The sequence below is a fragment of the Poecilia formosa genome, unplaced genomic scaffold (assembly GCF_000485575.1).
Source record: "Poecilia formosa unplaced genomic scaffold, Poecilia_formosa-5.1.2 Scaffold175, whole genome shotgun sequence".
Taxonomy (NCBI): Eukaryota; Metazoa; Chordata; class Actinopteri; order Cyprinodontiformes; family Poeciliidae; genus Poecilia; species Poecilia formosa.
In genome coordinates this window covers 13,298-33,711 of record NW_006800114.1, presented here as the reverse complement: position 1 = coordinate 33,711, position 20,414 = coordinate 13,298, and the positions used below count along the sequence as shown (strand labels likewise).

The 20,414-nt window shown below is 41.2% G+C and overlaps 1 protein-coding gene across 2 annotated transcripts in view; it reads left to right on the top strand.

The window, feature by feature from the left end:
• Positions 1-20,111, top strand: part of LOC103147219 (dystrophin) — a 183,035-nt gene extending 162,924 nt beyond the window's left edge. Inside the window, exons 49-70 of one of the 2 annotated variants that reach the window (XM_016678200.1) lie at positions 662-784; positions 2,833-3,005; positions 3,186-3,321; positions 3,524-3,699; positions 3,793-3,940; positions 4,368-4,496; positions 5,379-5,528; positions 5,618-5,716; positions 6,038-6,137; positions 6,814-6,983; positions 7,121-7,238; positions 7,784-7,995; positions 8,099-8,253; positions 8,646-8,835; positions 12,273-12,445; positions 12,563-12,719; positions 13,231-13,342; positions 14,425-14,693; positions 14,832-14,978; positions 17,623-17,685; positions 19,455-19,544; positions 20,051-20,111. In XM_016678200.1, the coding sequence (XP_016533686.1) occupies positions 662-784; positions 2,833-3,005; positions 3,186-3,321; positions 3,524-3,699; positions 3,793-3,940; positions 4,368-4,496; positions 5,379-5,528; positions 5,618-5,716; positions 6,038-6,137; positions 6,814-6,983; positions 7,121-7,238; positions 7,784-7,995; positions 8,099-8,253; positions 8,646-8,835; positions 12,273-12,445; positions 12,563-12,719; positions 13,231-13,342; positions 14,425-14,693; positions 14,832-14,978; positions 17,623-17,685; positions 19,455-19,502 (3,048 nt within the window). In that variant the 3' untranslated portion in view covers positions 19,503-19,544; positions 20,051-20,111. The remainder of the gene's footprint in view (positions 1-661; positions 785-2,832; positions 3,006-3,185; positions 3,322-3,523; positions 3,700-3,792; positions 3,941-4,367; positions 4,497-5,378; positions 5,529-5,617; positions 5,717-6,037; positions 6,138-6,813; positions 6,984-7,120; positions 7,239-7,783; positions 7,996-8,098; positions 8,254-8,645; positions 8,836-12,272; positions 12,446-12,562; positions 12,720-13,230; positions 13,343-14,424; positions 14,694-14,831; positions 14,979-17,622; positions 17,686-19,454; positions 19,545-20,050) is intronic. The other variant, XM_016678201.1, reaches the window with a different exon arrangement.
• Positions 20,112-20,414: the final 303 nt, after the last annotated feature.

Genomic DNA, 20,414 nt, shown 5'->3' with positions numbered 1-20,414 from the left:
AGTAGATTTCCATTTTAGTTGTAGTAGTTTGAATACATTAAAGGTGTGATAAACTATATAAAACAGAAAAATGATGACATCTCAATCTAGGGCTTCACATTCAGTTCCTATAAAAATTCCTTCTTCTTATGAACAGTGGTAGTTTTTGATATGGGCCATTTGGGCAGTTGCCCAGGGTGGCAATAGAAAGAAGGGGTGTGCAAGAGCAACTAAAAAAAAAATTCTCCTTTGAAATATCAACAAGTTTCCTATTGACTTTATTCCTGTGTTTTCAATGGAGAGTGGGCGCCCTCGTGTGTTGAGCGTGGTCCCTGCCTGCTTCTGAAACAGGAAGACAAGTTTTGTTTGAGATCAGTTCCTGCATTCTGATTGGTCGGGAAAGATTGCAGAAGGAGGGGCTCCCCAAGCACCAATGATTATTAGTAAACTTCTATTATAAGCAACAAAAATATGCATTCTGGTAGCTCCACATGTGATTAAATGTGGACTGAATGAGGTCCCAGATGAAAATGTCAGCCGTTACCTGCCCAGAGAATACCAAACATGACGTAACATATTTATCTATTTTTGGAGTTGTAACATTTCTGTGCTGTGTGTACTGTTGCCTGTGTGTGTGTGTGTGTGTGTGTGTGTGTGTTTGCGTGTGTGTGTGTGGAATCAGGAGTACCTGACAGAGCTCCAGGCGCTGCTGCGTTCGGTGTCAGAGACGGACTTCAAGCTGAACTCTCCTGAATACTGGCCTGCAGCGTATTATAACCTGCCACAGCAAGAGCACTGCCTGAAGGTCAGCACTGCCACCGAGTTGGGGAAAAATAAAATATCAGCTGCATTTTTCAGAGGGTTAACAATACACATTCACTTTCTTTTTTTTCTTTTTTTTCTTTTTTTTCTTTTAATGAAAGGCCTGCATAAAATGCTTCGTCTATCCGATTGTGTTCTTCCATCTACTAAAACGGCCTTGGAAAAGTTTTAATTTCCCTTTGGATCTTTTAAAAAAATTACATATTTGTTTCAGACTAAAGATCAAGTCAAAAAATATTCAACGATTTCAACAAATGTTTTATTTTCTCTCCAGGTATACTTTAGGAGGTTTAAAAACTTTTTTTTTTTAATTCTTTAAAATTAACCCTAAAAAAATGACCCTCAAATATGACTAAAAACACATATTTGTAATATTTGAAATGTGTTCCAACATAGCTTTGAGATTTTAGAATAGCATACTTATTGTTTATAGCAGTGAAAAAAACATGACATTTCTAACATATTCTGAGGTTTTATATCAAAATTCTAAAATCTTTTAGATATCCATCTACTAATACTTTTCTAACCCACCACAAAAATGGGATTTGTTTTGTCTGTTTTTCATTTGACCTCGCGATAAGAGTGTATTTTCTGCTACATAGTTTTCACAATGACTCTTTGTTGCTTTTTGCGATATCATATCTCATCTGTAACAGTGCGCCGTATTGTTCAAAGTCAACACATTCAATTTTAATATCATCCTTCTGGCTTCCCACAAAAAGGCTGATTCTGCTCAAGAGATAAAGGAAGAAAAAATGCTTTTGTTTAATGTTTAATTCAATCATGTCCTTGATGTATCCACTCATTTATTCTTCCATGCTCACTTCTAGATACTGATTTTGAGTCCAACATATTTTTGGGCCAAAAAACAGTAAATTGGCAACAATATAGCCAACTTGATCATTATAAAACAGAAACCTTGCACATCTGAAAAATAAACTTTGAAATTCAGATCCTAATTCATGATTTTTGTACCTGGATGGGTGCATATGTCGATTTTTCCTCTAATCGCGGCAGAGTTCAAAACCTGTCAAAATACAATACGTTGTTTTCTGCCTCTCAACCTCAAGGCAAGCATTCTCACAAAGCGTAAGTGATGTTTATGGATATTTTTTTTTTATTTACTAGATTGAAGCTTAGACTGACTGTCAGGTTTCTAGTAGAAGGCCCCCAATGTTACCAGTCCCAACCAATCCCAGATCGCCTGTGGCTAAATATTTGCCATCACACCCTGAATCTGAACCTGAACCTGGCCTGTTGAGGCAACATTGAAATAAATCGGTAAAGAAAATATGTTTTTCTTTCTGCAGTGAATGCCAACAGTAAAAAATGGCATAGAAAGAAAACTTTATGCATACACTTGTCCTTCAAATAAATCATATCTGGAAGTATTTCAGGTCTAGTTGAATTCTTAACTCTAGAAATTCTCCATTTCTCACTTTTGGTGCCTCTGGGAGGAGAGTGAAAGTGTGAACAGTTCCTGCTGTGGGAGTGTGGAGTCCTTGAGGTAGTTCTCCTGTGAACTCTGCGGTTGTAGAGGCTATGCAGAGAGATTTGGATTATCCTCTCATTACACAGCCACGGTGTTGCTCAACCACACGGTGACGCACCTTTGGCACGTTACCTCTTTTTTTGAACATTTAAACTCAAATTTTGAAGATTGTTTTGACAGAAGGTATTAGAAAACAGAATATTTAGGGTACCTTGTTTAACTTAATCTAAACAGCAAATAATTTTCTTCTCCTTGGCCATTGTGTCCAGGGCTGAAATTGTGGGAAATAAAAAAAAATTGGCAGAGACAATGGATGCATGCCTTAATATGTGGAAGCCTTAATCCTTTTTTTAAAACTATAGTTTTATTTACCTTGACTGTGATACAAGACATGTTTATGTTATCCTCAAAGGTTGCCAATAACATCAGGTTTTGACTATAAACAGATATTCTTTGAATTCTTAAGACCTTTATTTGTTCGTTGGCTTTAGTTTTCCTGATTCTGAACTATTGTCTTTTGTGCGCTTCCTCGCATGCAGGACGTAAAGGAGAACATAGACAAGCTGCAGGGCCCGGTGGAAGGAGCTCTGGCCCGGAGAGAAGAGATGGTGACGGGTTCTCGACCTTTGGAAGGTCACAGGGTTCAGGAGACGGCTTCCCTACTCAACAACAACTGGGACAAACTAAACAAGCTCTACAAAGACAGACTGAAGTAAAAGAATTGGAGAGGAACATTCAGAAGATTTCTTTATATTTTGGTTGTTGTGGTTCTAGAAGCTACAAAACGGCTTTGGGATTTCTGTTACGTCCCAGGGTGTTAAACCTTATAACTGATTGATTTTTGTACCCATTGTTTGCCACATGTAGAAATATCTGATCTGTCTTTGTCAAGGCGTTGGAAGGACTGTAACTCCAAGTGGCAGAGGTTTGTCTCGGACCAGAGGGAAGTGGAGGAGTGGCTGAGCAACGCCGAGAGCACGTTGAAACTGTCTGAGAGTGAGCCGGCAGCACACAGACAGCAACTCAGGGTAACACCCGATCCTCCTCTTCCCTATTTGTCAATTACATCAAAACAAAAACATATTAAGATGTACAGGATAACAATGTATTTTAATATTGAGCATCCTTTCTGTGACGATGAAACCTACGAAAACAATATTACCCATGAAGACCTGTCCGTGTGCAAATAGTGAGGCAGGTGTGTGTGTGTGTCTGTGTGTGTCTGCACAGGACCTGGTGGACGACATACCTCACCAGGAGGTGGTGTTGGGCAGAGTGAACTCTGCAGGAGAAGACATCAGCCAGATGAGCGCACCAGATGATGCCTTACGCCTCCGGTCGCAGCTTAAACTACTCAACACTCGCTGGGCCAACGTCTGCCAGGAGCTCAGGGAGCATAAGAGGAGGTGGGCGGGCCCCCATCCAACCTCACAGCTGTGATTTGACGATCACCATGTCCAACAACGTGCCACTACTAAGAGGAGACCTTGTGTCTGCAGGTCTGCCGAGGCGCGAACAGCTGGAGCAGAGTTTGAGGAGGACATGGGCTCGATGCTGGGCTGGCTGGATAAAGCGGAGGGTGTGCTGGCCATCCCTCTGCACCCCCCAGAACCACAGCACATCAGGGACACTTTGAGCAAAGTCCAGGTGTGGTAAAAAAAAAAATGGGGATGATATAAAGAATGATTATTTGCTCCCTTGTTTGAAGGTTATTATGGTCAACAAAGCTTTAGCCCTTCTTCTTAAGAGATGGAATCATTTATACTTCACAAGTTTTTTACCCTGTGCGGGTTGCACTGACCCCGTATGCGCTTTTAAGAGGATTTTTTGTGTGTGTAGTTTCGGGAACTGACTGTCTGACGGGATAACACCTAAAACCCCATCCTAATCCCCCCGCTTTCCGCTTTTCAAAGTCCAACTGACAGCAGAAACCTTCTTTTACAGAGTACTGACACACACTGGACTGTTCAGTAGAATAAGGCATGAATCTCTATTGCGTTGCAGAGGCAAAGATTCTGGCCATTAGGAGCTGGTAAAGTCGCATTAAATTAATATTTTCCGTTATCTGTCTAAGACGCGTGTGGAGGAGCTTCCCGCGAAGAAGTCTGCAGTGGAGAATCTGAACGCCAAGCAGAAGATGCTAACCCTTCTTCCTGCTGACAAGCACAAAGACATCAGGGGCATCAACACTCGCTGGGCTCAGGTAAGCAACTACCACTACTGATGTCACTGAGCTGTGGGGATGTGGAGTTACAAACCATCAGTTCAATTCAGAATACTAAATGTTGTGTGATCTGTTGCTGTATGATCATCATGCTAACGACTCAGTTTTCAGGCAGCAGAGACAATAATCCATACTAGCATGTTCTGGATGACTCCTTCAGTTGCTGCTGGCAAATGCTAATCCACCTCACTTGCTTTTGCTAATCCACTATAAACCAGGCAGAGAGATGTTGGAGTAGGGGATGCAAGCCTTGCTAATTTTGATCAATGGATGAGACGGTTTTAACTTCATCCTTCTCTCTGATCTTTGGCCTCCTTTTCAAGTCCTCTGGGATTTGGGACGATGTCATGGTTACACATCATGACAACCCGAACATAAGAGAGAGAAGAAAAAAATCCTTCCAGTTCCCCTGCGTCTAAAGCCAGAGGAAATAATTCAACCTCAACCAAATAATTTTGAACAAAAGTCAACGCTGGGAACGAATGAGAACACGAGAATTTATTGAGCTTAGCAGGGCTCTCTGTATGTAGAACTACAGCATTTCAAGGAGGTTGAAATGCTGTAGACCAAGCTGCTTCAATGGTCCAGTCTTTGACTGGACCATTGAAGCCAGTCATTGACCAGTCAATGGTCAATGACTGGACCAATGAAGCAGCTTGATTATTTTCTATCACAGCCAGTCTCTTGTAAAGTCGTTGCTGTGTATGGGTTAATTGACCCATTAATGACGTTGGTTGGACAGAAGACAGAGCTGTTGTGGTCGAATCTTAACAAGCCCACATCATTACCCCTCCACTCCCATGCTTGCGCTTCTACTTTCATTAAAAGGGGGAGTACCTTTTCTTTATTTCTTTCCTTTAGGTGTCTAGGGCTCTGCCTGAGCGTCAGCTGGAGATCGAGGGTCTGCTGAAGGAGCTCCTGAAGATCCAGGGTGAGCTGGACGACCTGTCAGCCTGGGCGTCGAGCACGAGGGCCAAGCTGGAGCAGAGTCCCCAGGAGCCACCACCCAGAGTACAGCAACTTTTGTTTTCTTACTCATAATAACCGTATATTTAATTCTCTTACTTAAACGACGAATACTAAAGCGTCGTGTCCAACAGCTAATTGAGGACGTTCAGCAGAAGAAGCCAGAAGTGGAGTTTGTTTTGGAGCGAGCCAATCAGATGTACAGGGAGACTCCTCCAGGACGGCTGGACAAGGTGAGCAGCAGCTGAACTTTAACTACACACTGACGTTTTCACAGCGCGCTTCGTCTCTGTATAGATGATGTGAAGAAAAGTCTTCTGTTCCAACATCACGCTCACGTCTTTCATCTCACCACCAGGTTTTCTTCAAAGATTTCATCACATTTTAGATCACCTTCTTCATTAATATAGGTCTCAGATCAAAGGCACGCTCTCCTGCTGAACTAACTGAACTCTTTTGATTGTATTTGTACGAGCTGAACTTGAACCCTTTGTTAGCCTAAACGTGAGTTGTATGTGTGTGTGTGTGTGTTTTCCATGTGTTGATGACGGCAGGGGAAACACGGGAAGCTAAGAGAAGACTGGACGGTGATTCTGGAGCTGCTGCAGCAGCACAAAGAAAGGACGGCTGCTGCTCTCGTCTCCAAAAAAACCCGTAAGTTTTCTTTTGCAGAAACATCGTAACACTTCATATACAGTCATCACTAGAAAAACATCTGATGCAAGAAAAGATGCTAATGAGGCAACTAAATATGACGACAGAGCTGTTTCTGTCTTTAGTTAGTGGTGGGTTGAAGTGAAGCACAAGTAATTTATTGCTGTACATTTTCACATATCTGTATCATGTAAACCAACTTTTTTGAGTTTTGTTATAATGTTATTCACTAAGCAAAAACAGACCTGGAGTGCTGCCTAGATTTTTTTAATACATTTTTGAGAAATCCTTTAATCTCCCATGGCAACCATTCAGCTGTACAAAACGCTGAGTTATTTGAATAGGGGGATTTTTTTTTTTGATTTTTTTTGTGTGTGTTTTGTTCTCAGACTAATTGGGTGTAAAGGATGTGTGAGAGAATTTTCAAAACATAAAACATTTTTATAGTTTAGTTTGTCCGCACTATGTTGAAAACCATCACAAGTCTTAATTAATAACAGGGATAAACAATGCCATATAATATTGAATTTATTATTTTTTTTAGTTCATTTGTCTTGTTTTTTTATCTTCAAAGTGTGACGCTGGAAATGTTTTGGAGGCTTACCTTGAACATGTTTGGAAAATTTCTGGAATTTTCCATTTCCTAGAACGTTTTCTAACATCGTGTGCTTCCCAGATGAAGGCCTGACAGGAAGTTCCCAGCCTGAATCTGCCGCACTCCAGCAGTTCAACAAATCCTGGGCCGAGCTCACCGATTGGCTGAAGATGCTGGATAACATGGTGCAAAACAAGCAGGTGGTGGTCGCCGACCTGGACGATATCAACGAAAACATAAACCAGCTCAAGGTGACGATCTTAGCGCAGCTCAAACATGAACTTATGACCCAGCTAAGTGATGGTGACCACATGTGTGCACGATTTAGGCTTTGAATAATAATAATATTGCATGAATGGGAAGTTGAGTGTGCATTGTTTGCGTTCAGGGATCTCTACAGGAGCTCGACAAGCGGCGCCCCCTCTTGGAGAAACAAGTAACAGCAGCACAGAACCTGAAGAACAAGACCAGCAACCAGGACACGCGCAACGCCATCACAGAGCGCAGTAAGCCACACACACCCTCACAAGCTGCACTTCCATTACAAATATACACAAAACTTGTGTTACATATATTCTAATAAGTTTTATATGGTCACCTTGAAAGGCACCCCATCCTAGTGGCAAAACGTTTTAACGAAATACGCCAATTTTTTAAGAACTAAAGTGTTTAGTCTCCCGTGGCAACCAATCAGCTGTGCAAAACGCTTGGTGGAACTGGGCGTCACCTTCGAGGACGAAGCTCCTCCTCAGAACTGCAGCTTCCAAGTCTCACAGAGCACTCCACCCCTTCAGACTAGCTAGCAGTAATTAGCAAACATCTCATTATATGAAGTACTTCTCAGGAATTTGCTGGTAAAAATGTGAAAGGTTTAAAAGAGGAGCAGTGACCAATTTTTAAGGCATTAAACTATGAAGTCAAACATCTTTTAAGTCATATTCGATGTATCTGGTATTTTTATAACAACTGGAGACAATATAGCTACTTGACTGCTATAAAATGGCACTATGTACCTGGAAAACACACAGTTTTGTTTTTTCCTCCTCCACAGTCGACAAGCTTCAGACCCACTGGGAAGACTCTCAGACCAAACTCTCCGACAGGCTCAAGCAAATCCTCAACATGCTGCAGGACTCCACAAACTGGCTGGACGCAAAGCGGGAGGTGGACTGCCTCATCAAACAGGCCAGTGGGAGGCTGGAATCGTGGCAGGAGATCACGTACACAGCGGACGCACTGAAGAAGCAACACGCAGATCTAAGGGTGGGCACCAGAGATCCGTCTGCATGGCTGCATGACGACTGGCACTCCCAGATCTGTTGGCATGGCAACGAGAGCGAGCCCTTTGGTTTCTGATCCCCTGCAGGTCTTCATGAAGGACCTGAAGCAGTGGCAGGGACAGGTGGCTGAAACCAACGCGCTGGCCAACAAGCTGCTGACGCTGTACGCCAACGACGACACGCACAAGGTCACCCAGGTCAATGACAACATGCTGGCGACGTGGGCGCACATCAACAAACGGTAACCGCACACGCGACAATACCAACGTCCTTCGTTCGGGAATACAAGTTGCATTAGTCCAAAAAATATGGCATAAAACAGGAATAAAACAGGATAGTTTGAGATAGTTCTGGTATTGATAAATAACAAATCACGCAATTTTTGTGACGACTTTACATCAACGAGGTGCTAACATGAAATATGTTAGCACCGTTCTGTAAGTCAGGACAGTCGTTTGCCACACAAGAGAAATTGTTGTTCAGAATATTAATGTGCATCTATTAATTTGTGAAAATCTAAAATAATTGGTGAAAGTGCCATGTGTCCAGGGTTCATTTTGGTTCAACTTGATAATAAAGCCTGAGTTTGGAGGCAAGTCCTTGGTTTCCCTCATCTCTCTCGCCCGTCTGCAGAGTTTCAGACCGAGAGGCGGCGGTGGAAGCCGGCCTGAAGCTGCTCCACCAGTTCTACCTGGACCTGGAGAAGTTCCTGAGCTGGCTGACGGAGGCAGAGACCACCTGCAATGTTTTAATAGATGCCACCAACAAGGAGAGGCTGCAGGATCAGCCTGAGGCGGCCAAGAGGCTGCTGGCCCAGTGGAAGGTAGGACACGGTTTAACACACACACATCCTCTTCATTAAGGCATGTAATCTGGCTCGTTTGAGGTGTAACTGCATGACCTGGTTATTTACCAGGGACAGAAAGTGCTGGATCTTAACAGGGAGCTCAGAAAAAAAAAAAACTAAATTAGTTTCAGCTCTCCTGCCATCACAGTTCTTGTTTGATCCGTCCCCCCTTCCCTCACCAGGTACCAGTGGAACAGGATTATCCGTGTTTCTCACTCCACCTGTCAGACGTCATTAGACGATGACTGATTCCCTCATGTTTCCTCGCTCGCCGAGTCAGGATATTAATGGAACAGATTTCCTGTGTTTATATATAAAACACTGGCCCCTGCATGAATAATGGAGGAGCACTCAGCTTTGGAGCTGTGTGGGCAGAGAGTAAATTGTTTTCACAAGGACAGCATGGCATAAGGGCAGAGCAGGTTTAGCAGAGAGACTTTCTTCTGCATCTTTCCTCATTCCGTTTCTTTTTTTTTTCTATATTCATACAGAGTGATAGATTTTTAATGTTTATGTCTGCCTGTTTGAACGATTATGGCTCACGGCAGATGAAAACCCTAATTCTGTCTCTCAGGAATATTGAAATATTAAGTATTTTATTTGGGCCGAGATTTTTAATACAAGCAGTGATGGCCTCCCGAAAAGTATGTCCATCTGCCGTGCAGTGTGTTGTCGTTTTCGGTGTCAACCACATGATTCATGTGATGCAAAAAAAAAAAAGGTGTCTCCATTGCAGTTTTGCGAAATACATCCATTTTGTTACAGCTGAAAATCTGCCACTTTTCAATTCAGCGAGTTTATTTTTGAAATTTCAGTTTGCACAAAACAACACAGCTATTTAAACCCAACTTTTTTGACAATTTTTGCGTAAATTTCGCAATAAATTTGCTCGACGATAAGTTGTCCCAGATATCATGATGAACAATATTACTGTGACGTGACGGTTCAGACTGCAGAAAACAATCGGATATATACCCGAATTAGTACCACACATCTGTTTTTTTTTTTCTTTTTCTTTTACGGGGGTAAAACGACCAGAATTGCGTCATTCAGACTGTGGTGAAAAAGTCGTCCGTAGGTCGCATGAGGCCATTTGAAGGTGAATGTTGTGGAGAATACCAAACCAAAATCTAATCAACATCCTGTAGCGAGACTTTAAACTTTCCGTCTCACTCCAGCCTTTTTAGATCTACAGTGTTTTTAATTGAGCTCACTTCAGTTTTTGTAAAGCTGACATCAAACGCCATCCCAGAAGATAACGTCCTCCTGGCTCAGCCCAGTGTTTGATTAACAAGTCGAAAATATAAAGAAAAAAAAAAAAAGAAAACACTAGCACAATTCCCTCCCCTGCTTGGAATGACAACAATGCTGATACGGCAGCATGAAGAGAGCTCATTGGCCGCTCCCGGTCTGGCGGACATACGGAAAAATGCCCCCCGCTGCATTGTGGGTGTTGAATGGTGGCCTCTGTCTGTGGCGAGGACACACTCTGACCCTCATCCTGCTCCCACTCGCTCTCTGTGTCGAAACTCGGACACACTCGCATGTTGGAAACGGAATCTGAAATGCAAATTTCAGCTTTTATTCCCTCTTCTCACACACGCACGCACACACACACACACACACACATGCATTAAGAGTTGTGTCAGTCCAACAGGCAGTGCTGTGTGCAGCGCTGAGATAGTCTTCTGTGTCCAATTATTATGGCAGCTGTAGCACCCAGAGAAGTGCGCACACTCTCTCCGGGGCGACAACGCCACACGCAGATAAGGTTTAATTGGAAAACGAGCTCACTCATCGTTTTCCTCTTGCTTTCATGTCCTCTTTGCCTCTTTCCTCCTCCTATCTCTTCCTCGCCCCCCTCTTGTGTTTCCACCAACTTACCCGGCCCAACTTTGTCTCCTTGCCCTCCCCGTCCGTCTCGTCTCCAGTATCTGCCTCGCGTTTTAAACGGAGGGCATTTCTGTGCGGCCGCTGTGCGCGGGGAGCTCGTTTGAACAGAACAGAGGAAAAACATGATGGCGCTTCCTCTGCGACTTAGCGTCTAGTTTCTTCTTTGGAGGATGCTGCGTAGGAAGGTCTACCAAGTTCAGGTTGGAACGTAAAATTCAAGCTTCGTTCTTTTGTAAAGCGGAAAAAAATCCTGTTATAAAAACAGAAAATACATGTACTGTCATTGTGTGTTTTACATGTTGTGGACGTCGTCGTTTTTAGAGTTTTGTCGTTAAAGTTCAGATGGATAAAGAACTTCTTTGTTTCACCGATGATCGTTGAGCCCATTGGATTCATGTGAAACTCTTCTCTTGTCATATTCATGTCTGACCTAATCTTTGGTTAAAGAGGCAGTGTTATGTGCTTTCTAGCCACAGAGTATCATTTACAGCACAGTCAAGTAATTATGTCAACTTCAGTGAAAATTTGACTTTGCGAGAAATTGGGCATTTGTGTCTTTAAGAAACTCCTGTTCTTTCTGAGACTCTGCCTTGAGGAAGTCATCACAACATGGCTCCTCTATTAACCCTTTAACAACATTTTTACCAGTGTTGCACTGAGAAGTAGCTCCTATAATGAGCTACCAGTTCCACCAGTTTTGCTAATTGCTAGTGGCTAGTCTGAAGGAGCTGCATGGTTGCCATGGGAGATTAAAGAATTTCTCAAACATGCATGAAAGAATCAAAGCAACACTCCAGTTATGTTTTTTGATGACATGGCGGCAATTTGTTTTGTAAAGTTCCTTGATACATTTGTTGAGAATTGGTGCTATATACATAAACTTAACTGAGTTGAATTAAAGCTCACAACAGTCCAATTTGCATAATACTTCTATCCCTTAAAATACAGATTTCTGTTGTCAAATTTTAATATAACACATGCACATACAAAAAGCAGTTTTCAAATGAGGATTTTATTAGCAGAAAAAGCCATCAAAATTTTGTTGCATTAAAGGGGCAACTTTCTTGAGCTTTACACCATGTTATAATGCTACTAAATTATCAAAAAAAAAAATACCTGAGTGTTACTTTGATTCTGTCACGCATGTTTGAGTAAAGTATTTACTTTAATCCCCATAGCAACCATACAGCTGTGCAAAACTCCTGGGTACACCGAAGTGCAGATCTCCCCCAGGACTCCACTCGGCTCCTTCAGACTAGCCAGCAGCAATTAGCAAACACCTGGTGGAACTGGAGAGCTCATTATAGGAGCTATTTCTCAGTGCAACACTGGTAAAAATGTTGTTAAAGGGTTAATAGAGGAGCCATGTTGTGATGACTTCCTGGAGGCGGAGTTTCAGAAAGAACAGGAGTTTCTTAAAGAGACAGGCCCAATTTCAAGGCATTAAAATTACAAAACTAAATTTCTCTCAAGTCATATAGCATTTTTATTATAAATCCTGCCTGTTTGTGTTAAACTAGGACCTCCAGGCAGAGGTGGACGGCCATGAAGAGCTGTATCACTCCCTGGATGAGAACGGCCAGAGGATCCTGACCTCTCTGAGGGACCCTGAGGACAGGGTTCTGCTCCAGAGGCGTCTGGACAACATGAGGCAGCGCTGGAACGACCTGCGCAGCAAGACTCTCAGCATGAGGTGAGACACACCTGGACTGCAGACGGACCAAAGAGGGAGAAATGCTTCAGTTTGGATCCAGATGATTTAAAAAAAAAGAAAAAAGGTGGGAGGAAAAAGCTTGTGCTTCTTTGGTAGGTCACAGCTGGACTCCGAGATGGCTCCCTGGAAGAGGCTCCACATGTCACTGCAGGAGCTGCTGAACTGGCTAAGGCTCAAGAGTCAGCAGCTGGAGCAGGAGAAGCCTGTAGGGGGCGATGTTCCCACCGTGCAGTCCCAGCTGGATACACACAGAGTAAGGGGGAAACATGACACAAGCTTATGTCTAAGATTAATAAGGAAATATGTGATGTTTTTTTTCTGGCATAAAATTGTTTTAATTAGACTTTATTGGATTAAAAAAACAGAAAATTGCTGTGTTTAGGGACGATAATAAAAGCCTAAAATGAGAAGAATCAGACTGGAAGAATCCATGACCTCCTGAAACTCACACTAGCATCATAATTTAATGTCTACATGCAGGGTTTGCCACCAAAAAATACAAAAAAAACAAAATAAGTAAAGATTAAATATAATGTTCTGTCATGGTAAATGGTAAAACAGCCAATGAAATCGAAGAAAACCTCCAGTGTAGCTGACACTCGATTCCAAGCATCGTTTGTTCTGAGATCAAAGATAAGTGGAATGAAAGCTACCTCTGGTGTAAGTAGATAAGAGACTTGAACATGTGCGTGTGCATGTGTGTGTGTGTGTGTGTGCACGCGTGTGCGCGTGCGTGCGTGCGTGCGTCTGTGTGTCTGTCATAGGGGTTCAAAATGGAGCTCAGAGCCAAGGATCCGGTGGTGACCAAGGCTCTTGATGATGTGGGATTCTTCCTGTCCGAACTGCCTAGAGAGTCGCCATCACCTGAACTGAGAGGTAATACACAGACGCACACACACACACAAACTTCATTTATGTCTAAAACAGATTCGCTGACATAAATAACGCATTTATTCCTGCTTTATAATGTTTTTGTTTTGAGATTGTTCCTTCAAAGAACCATTTGACATTTATTTATTTATTTATTTGGTTATTTTATTCATTTAGAGCTTAAGATGAACATGCCACATGTTGACTTTAACAAAAGTTTTGACTTTTCCTCAAAGGTCAATTAACTACACCTTGAGTAGTCAAAGAAGTCTTCATGAAAATGTTGTTTACTACATTGTTTAATCATAAATTAAACGGTGATCTCCCACGTTTTAGGTTCAGTTTCACACACCCTGTACACTACCTGACCTGTAGAATGATGAACTTTTGGATTTGGAGGATTTAAACTCCTTCAGTTCTCAAATCTGACATAAAGGAAGGAGAATTAGCTTTCCCTCTCTCTTTGCTCATAAATTAAAAACATGCCTAGTGACAGCCTAGCGACGACTGCTTGTGGAGGTCGACACGGAAACGCAGTGGCAGATGCTTTACTGGCCGTGCTGTTTGCACCATGGCAGCAGCTTGGACTACAAAACAAGCCAAGCCTAAAGTGTGGTCTAATAAATCTGACAGGCTGCCAAATTGAGCAGGTTCAGAGAGGAAGAGGGGAATTCCAGCGTCTGCTCAGTCAGTGCTTCAGGCAGTAGCTCTATCGCCCTCATGTGGCTCTCAGAGTTTGGCCAAGTTTAATGGCCAAAATTCAACAACTTGAGGGACAGACACAAGGGTGTAAATACCTTTCTAAGGCACAAATATTTCTATGGTCTAGTCAAAATTTTGACCTAAATCCTATTGAGAATATGTGGCAAGGCTTGGAAATTGGGGCTTACAAGAGCTTTTTATCCAACCAGACTGAACTTGAGCTATTATGTGAAGAATAGGTGAAAGTTTCTAGAAACATACTAGTTGTACTAGAAACATACTAGTTGTACCTTCACAGAGGCACAACTGATCAAATATAGCTTAATAAATGAGGCTGTTGCTATGAGTTACTCATTTTGCCAGACCTGACTTATCCCAAACGTCAGACATCAGCCCGGAGGAGCGTGCTCAGAATGTGGGCCGAGTGTTGCGCAAAGAGGCGGACGACGTGGTGAGCAGGTGGGACCGGCTCAACGTCGACTCGGCCGACTGGCAGAGGAGGTTGGAGTTGGCCCTGGACAGACTGATGGAGCTCCAGGAAGCAGAAGACCTGCTGGACAAGCAGCTGAAGCAGGCGGAGATGGTGAAGCAGGGCTGGGAACCCGTAGGGGAACTGTTGATTGACTCCTTACCTGAGCACATCAGCAGAGTCAAGGTAACTCCAGAATAAACCAACAGAGAATAAACCAAGACTCTTTCTTCATAAGAGTAATTATCTGCATTGTCATTTTAATCTGAGTGTTTACAAATGTTTATATATATATATATATGTGTGTGTTTCTCTTTGGCTCAGGAGTTCCAGGAAGAAATAGCTCTGATTAAGGACGATGTGACACACATGAACCATTTGGCATCAACGTTCGATCCATCCGACATCCAGTTGTCTCCTAGCAACCTGGAACGCATTGAAGACCTCAACACGCGCTGGAGACTGCTCCAAGTATGTACCCTTAAACATTCTCGCGCGCACACACGCACACACACACACAAAACTGTCTCCAACCTAAACCAGGGTACTAACCCTCCAATCTGGTTAGCTCCTGGTTCCCTAACCTTGCCGTTTTTAGTTATTTAACTACAATTTTACCTACTAAAATGCTCTCATTTGCAATCATGACCAGTGGATGACTAAATTCAGCTGTTTGAAGACATTTTACCTGTCATCGTAAAGGTCTCTTAACTTAATTTATATGTTCATGGATTGAGAGGTCAAAGCTTTTACCTTATTAGGACATTAGCCTGAGTGCCTTCCATCAAAATGTTAAGGTGGCTGAAAAGCTGAAGCACTGAAAACACATGTAGGCAAAGCTTTTAAGGACGTTAGAGCAATGTTTGCACTTTATTAACCAACCAAGGCTGACATTGCTTTGACTAAATTTAGCCAAGACCTCAGCCCCAAACCGTGTTAAGTTTTCTTGCAAAAACAATTGGTGAAGTGAATGACAATCCCAACTTTGGTGGTGTCATGGTTCATTAGGTACAGAGGTCACACACACACACGCACACACACACTTGCGGTTCCATATTGGTGGAAAACCTGCCTCTTCACAGATTTATATTATAATCCATATCTGAAATATTTAAAACAAAATGCAGCTTGAGAAGCTGGAATAGCTAAGCGCAATGCTAATTCACACGCTATTGGTTAGTGTTTGCAAAACAGCCAATGGAGGAATGCCATTCGTTTTCCTTTATGTTGATTGGTTGTATCCCCCAAGAGCGGAGAATAGGAAAATCATGGACGGTAGTTTCTGCGGTAGATGGTTTCTGCTTGGCACTACTGCTTTGTGAATTAATTCATATTAATTAACATTAGGAAGCTAATGAGCTATGCCTTGTTAGCAAGATTGAATTTAGCCTTAATGCTATCACTAAGCTAACTAAGGTTGGATACAAACACATTTTTTTCCAATCATTAAACTTATTTACTGTTCAAAATGTGTTCTTTATACAGCCGATAAAGAACACAAAGTTTGCACACAATGAATAAATTCTAGAACTGCAGTGCTAAAATCATGTGGAAGTAGCTGCGTTAAGTTAGTTCTGATTTGTTCCTTTGTGTATCTGCTGGTAAATCCTTCTGAAAGTTTTTCAGAAGGATTTGTGGCCAAGATAAATTAGATAATGTTAGAATCTAACCGAGTATTACCCCCAAAAAAATCTACTTTAATGGCTCAAACTTGAGCAAATTTTCATTTTTTAACACATTAATTAGTTGCATATTCAGTATGTAAAGCAAAATAAAATGTTGAAATGGTGAGTAATTACATGTATTTAATATGTAATAAAAGAATATATCATCAGGTTGTAGTAGCAGTAGCTGGCTGAACTAACATTTAAATGATAGACTGTACTCCTGAGACTACACCAAGTCTTTTATCACAACCGGCTTTTATGATCTGAGGGCTCTTCTAAATATTTTAGACATTTTGACTACTACTAAGATTACTATGATTAAACTGAGCTAGCTCAGCCTTCATGGTAGAATCCTTTCATAATGACGAGGTGCCAGTGATCAGAGGCAGTTCAGCCTCGGTTTGTGTCAGCAACAATAAACACCACCCTTTGTGTACTGGAAGTCAACCGGTGATCATAACAGGGTGTGACGGATAGAGCCAATCAGCCGGATGAAATGGACGCCTGGATGCAACAGCAGTGACAGGACCAGAAGGCTGGTCTTTCTGAAGTTCGGACCGGAGCAGATGCTTTGGCACCGACACAAACATTTGGCTTTCTTTTTTGCAACAATAAACCAAGGTGTTTCTTTGCTCGGCTTTAGCCATAACACACAGTTCACTACTGTGTGTTATGGCAACCATGGGAACTTCTTGTAATATCAGCTGGGTCTGCAAATAAATTTATTTGATGCAAAAAAAACAAAAAAAAAACAGTGAATAATAAAATGTCCATCAAAGAAGTTGGACCCTATCACAATAGAATCAGGACTCATCTCTACGGATGTATTAAATGTTTGCATATGGTTTAAGTGAGGCATCTCAAGACGTTTCTTATGTCTCAAACATACGGTTAAACCTTCAAGAACTTTTCAAGAGCATTGACCTGAGCTGAAATCCAGTGTTGGCCAGTGATGCAGTAGTTTGTTCAGTCATCACGGCAATCGTGGAACTGTACATTTTGAAGAATGCACTTCTGAAAGAAGGGGTGAACAACAAAACCTGCCGAACCAATGTGGAGTGTTTGACTGTTTTACTGATCTGATACCAAAAGCTAAAGTCGTAATTACTTTGGCTTCTCCTGTTTGTTTTTCATTGTCCTTTGAATGTTGCCATTTAGAGTTTAAACTGGTTCTTAAAAATTTTTTTTAAGTCTTCAATCTAGGTATTAATGATTTGTTTAGATGGGATTATGCCTAAACTTAATTTTGTACATCTAATATATGTGTATGTCTGTGTTGGGAGGAGGGAAATAGCTCGAGATTCAGCTCTTTCAAGCGAGTTCACGTTGTTCTTTTATGCCTAAAGGGTCGCAGGTGATGGTCAACATAGGCACAAAGTGCACTCTCGGTAATAGCAGCAGGTTCTGCCTCAACAATCCCACACCGTCTCTTGTACAATTCTAATCAGGTTACCGTGGATACGGGAAAAAGCAACTCGGGCAGCAATGGACTGGATGAGGTGGACTCAAAGGTAATTTCAGTTCCTGGCTGCATAGAAGCAGAAAAACTGGGACGGGCCATCACTGTCACATCTTCTTCATCTCACATCGCGGCTCTCCTCCTCTCACTTCCTCTTTCCCATGCTGTGTCATCAGCTGCTTTGTCATTTGGGTAGCAGATGAAAGGTTGGATGTTTAATGAGCCAGTCTGTCCACAAAGATGGACTCTAACCCATCTCAGTCCAGCAGCTTGAGGACTTCAACACCCAAGCTCACACACATACCATGGTGCTTCCCCTGGGGATTTTAAAGATGTAGCTTCCTGGCAGGCGTTGACAAAGCAGCAAGAATCAGCTGAATTTCCATCATTTTCTATTAAGGAATGATATTTTGCCATGTATTTAATCTTCACAGACACTACTTTACTAAAAATAGTGCCACCAGTATGTCTGTCTCGTGGCTCCAGGACTATTCACCCCTCCACAAATGTGTTCCTTCTGCTGGTAGATATTATTTATGGAAGTCATAAAACCACAAATTGAAATACAGACTATAGAAAATTATATTTAAGAACCATTTTTGACATTAGTCTTTTTAATTCTACTAAAAATAACATTGATAGGAAACCAATAGCAGTGTTGGCAAGGAAACAATCCACATTAACAACTAAAATTAATTACTGAAATAAATTAACTTTATGGTGATGTTCAAACCTATTGAAATACCTGTGGGAAAGTCTCAACCTCATCAGGTTTTGATCCAACACAAACTTTTAGCAATCAGGCTAAACTTGTGCTTTTGTCAAGTTATCCAATATTGGGGAGCTACCAGATCATCCACAAGGACAACCCAGCTAGTTAAAGGACTTTAGCTGAAATTTTAGCAGAAATACTGGAACACTTTAGAATGTTTTATTTCTATTTATCAAACAATGATCTTGTTGTCAGTCCTGTCCTTTAAAATCTAATTTAAAAAGTGTTTGTTTGTTGTTGTTTTTTTTGGCAGAAATGAACCTAACCCAAAAGGTTCATAGATCCTGGTGGTATTTATAATAGTTTGAGTTAAGGAGGAAGTGAGTTGACAGGAGAGTGGGACTCCTGTTGTTTTGATACTTTTTACATTTCAGATAACATTTGTAAATGAAGCATGTAGACATGCCTCATTCAGACTGCATCACCCTGCAGGTCCTCGACTTCACATTCAGTCATCCTGTCCATGTTCATCTTTGTTTTCTTCACTCAGGCCACCAATGTGTTCTTATGTACACTTTATAATTATTTACAAGTGTCGATTTAAATGTATATAATTTAGATTTATTTTTGTTGATATATTTGGCTAAAATAACTTTTTTTCTTTTTACACACAAACCAAACGATGCAACTAAAACAAGTGGACGTAGCTTGTTAGTTGGTGATTAAAAATAACATCAAAGTGGAGGGAAAAACATACATCTGGAAAATGTAAAGATGATCTATTCCATTACTTTTTTACACGCTGCAACCGAAGAAACTAAAGGCATAGTTCAAATTTTGCTGAAGTTGGCAAAATCTCGATAAATTAGTAGATAATTGGCAAGATTTAATTTATTCAAAATGAAGGGATATAACACAGAATAATACTCTGGAAAATCACTTTGATCAAATACATTTTAATTGTATGAGAACAGCTCTTCTAAAACTCTAAACTATTCTTGTTAGCTTTTAGAATTAATGAATTGATTTGTGTTTTGGTCATAAAATGTATCTAAATGAACATCAGAGGGTCAGGCAATGAATAAAAATGTTTATTTTATTTTTCTTAGAATGGCTCCTGCTTTCTGTCTAACAGATATCTGTCAAAGAACATCTGAAGCAGCTGACAGACGCTCACACAGACTTCTGCCTTTCTCAAGGTGAGGCCCCGCCCCTCTCATATTCATTTCTATATGCCCAATAAAATAAAATAAATGATGCTAAACTTTATGATTTTGCCAGGTTTTACTCTGTTGATTTTGGTAGCTGTGTGTTTTTTTTTGTTGTTTTTTTTATCTAATGTAAACCCCCAAAATACACAAAAATAAATAAATGATACAGGAAAGTATTCAACCATAAGCCATAAAAGGTTATTAATGGAAAGTTAAGTGAAAGGAGGAAGTGTGTTAGGAAAAAAGAACAAGAAGCTGGGACAATTTTTTTTATATCTACTGAAAAACAGAATAGTTTACATATCAGGGTAAATTAAAGAGCAGGCTCGCTTTGCAACATCCTATCTTTGTAAAGGTCAAGTAACAAAAAGAAGATTAAAAAGAAGAGTATCTTGGGATTTGTTGCACCTTTTTCCCCCAGATAATGCATAAACTGTGTGAAAGTTCAGGTCTTTTGTTGTGACACTCCTCATCTGTCCCTGTGTCTTCTCCAGGATCGGTAGAAAGACCGTTCGAGCAGGGCATCTCTCCAAACAATGTGCCCTATTATATCAAGTAAGTGCAGATCTCTGGGTGGTGGGCCAGCTGATCCTCACATTCTCCTGCCCTTTGTGAAAGCAGCTCTGTTTCTTCTGTTCTGAGATAAACAGATTTCCCTTGGGAACTTTAACTCAACTTCATGTTTGTTTTTAACATATTTACCGCCTTTACTTCTTCTGTTTTGTTTTACATATATATGACGTATGTTTCAAAAACGACTAAAGCTTAGTCGTTTCATACTATTTTTCTACTCATACTATTTTTGTTTGATCGATGTCAAGAGAAGGACAGTATATAGATAAATTCCTACATTTTGTG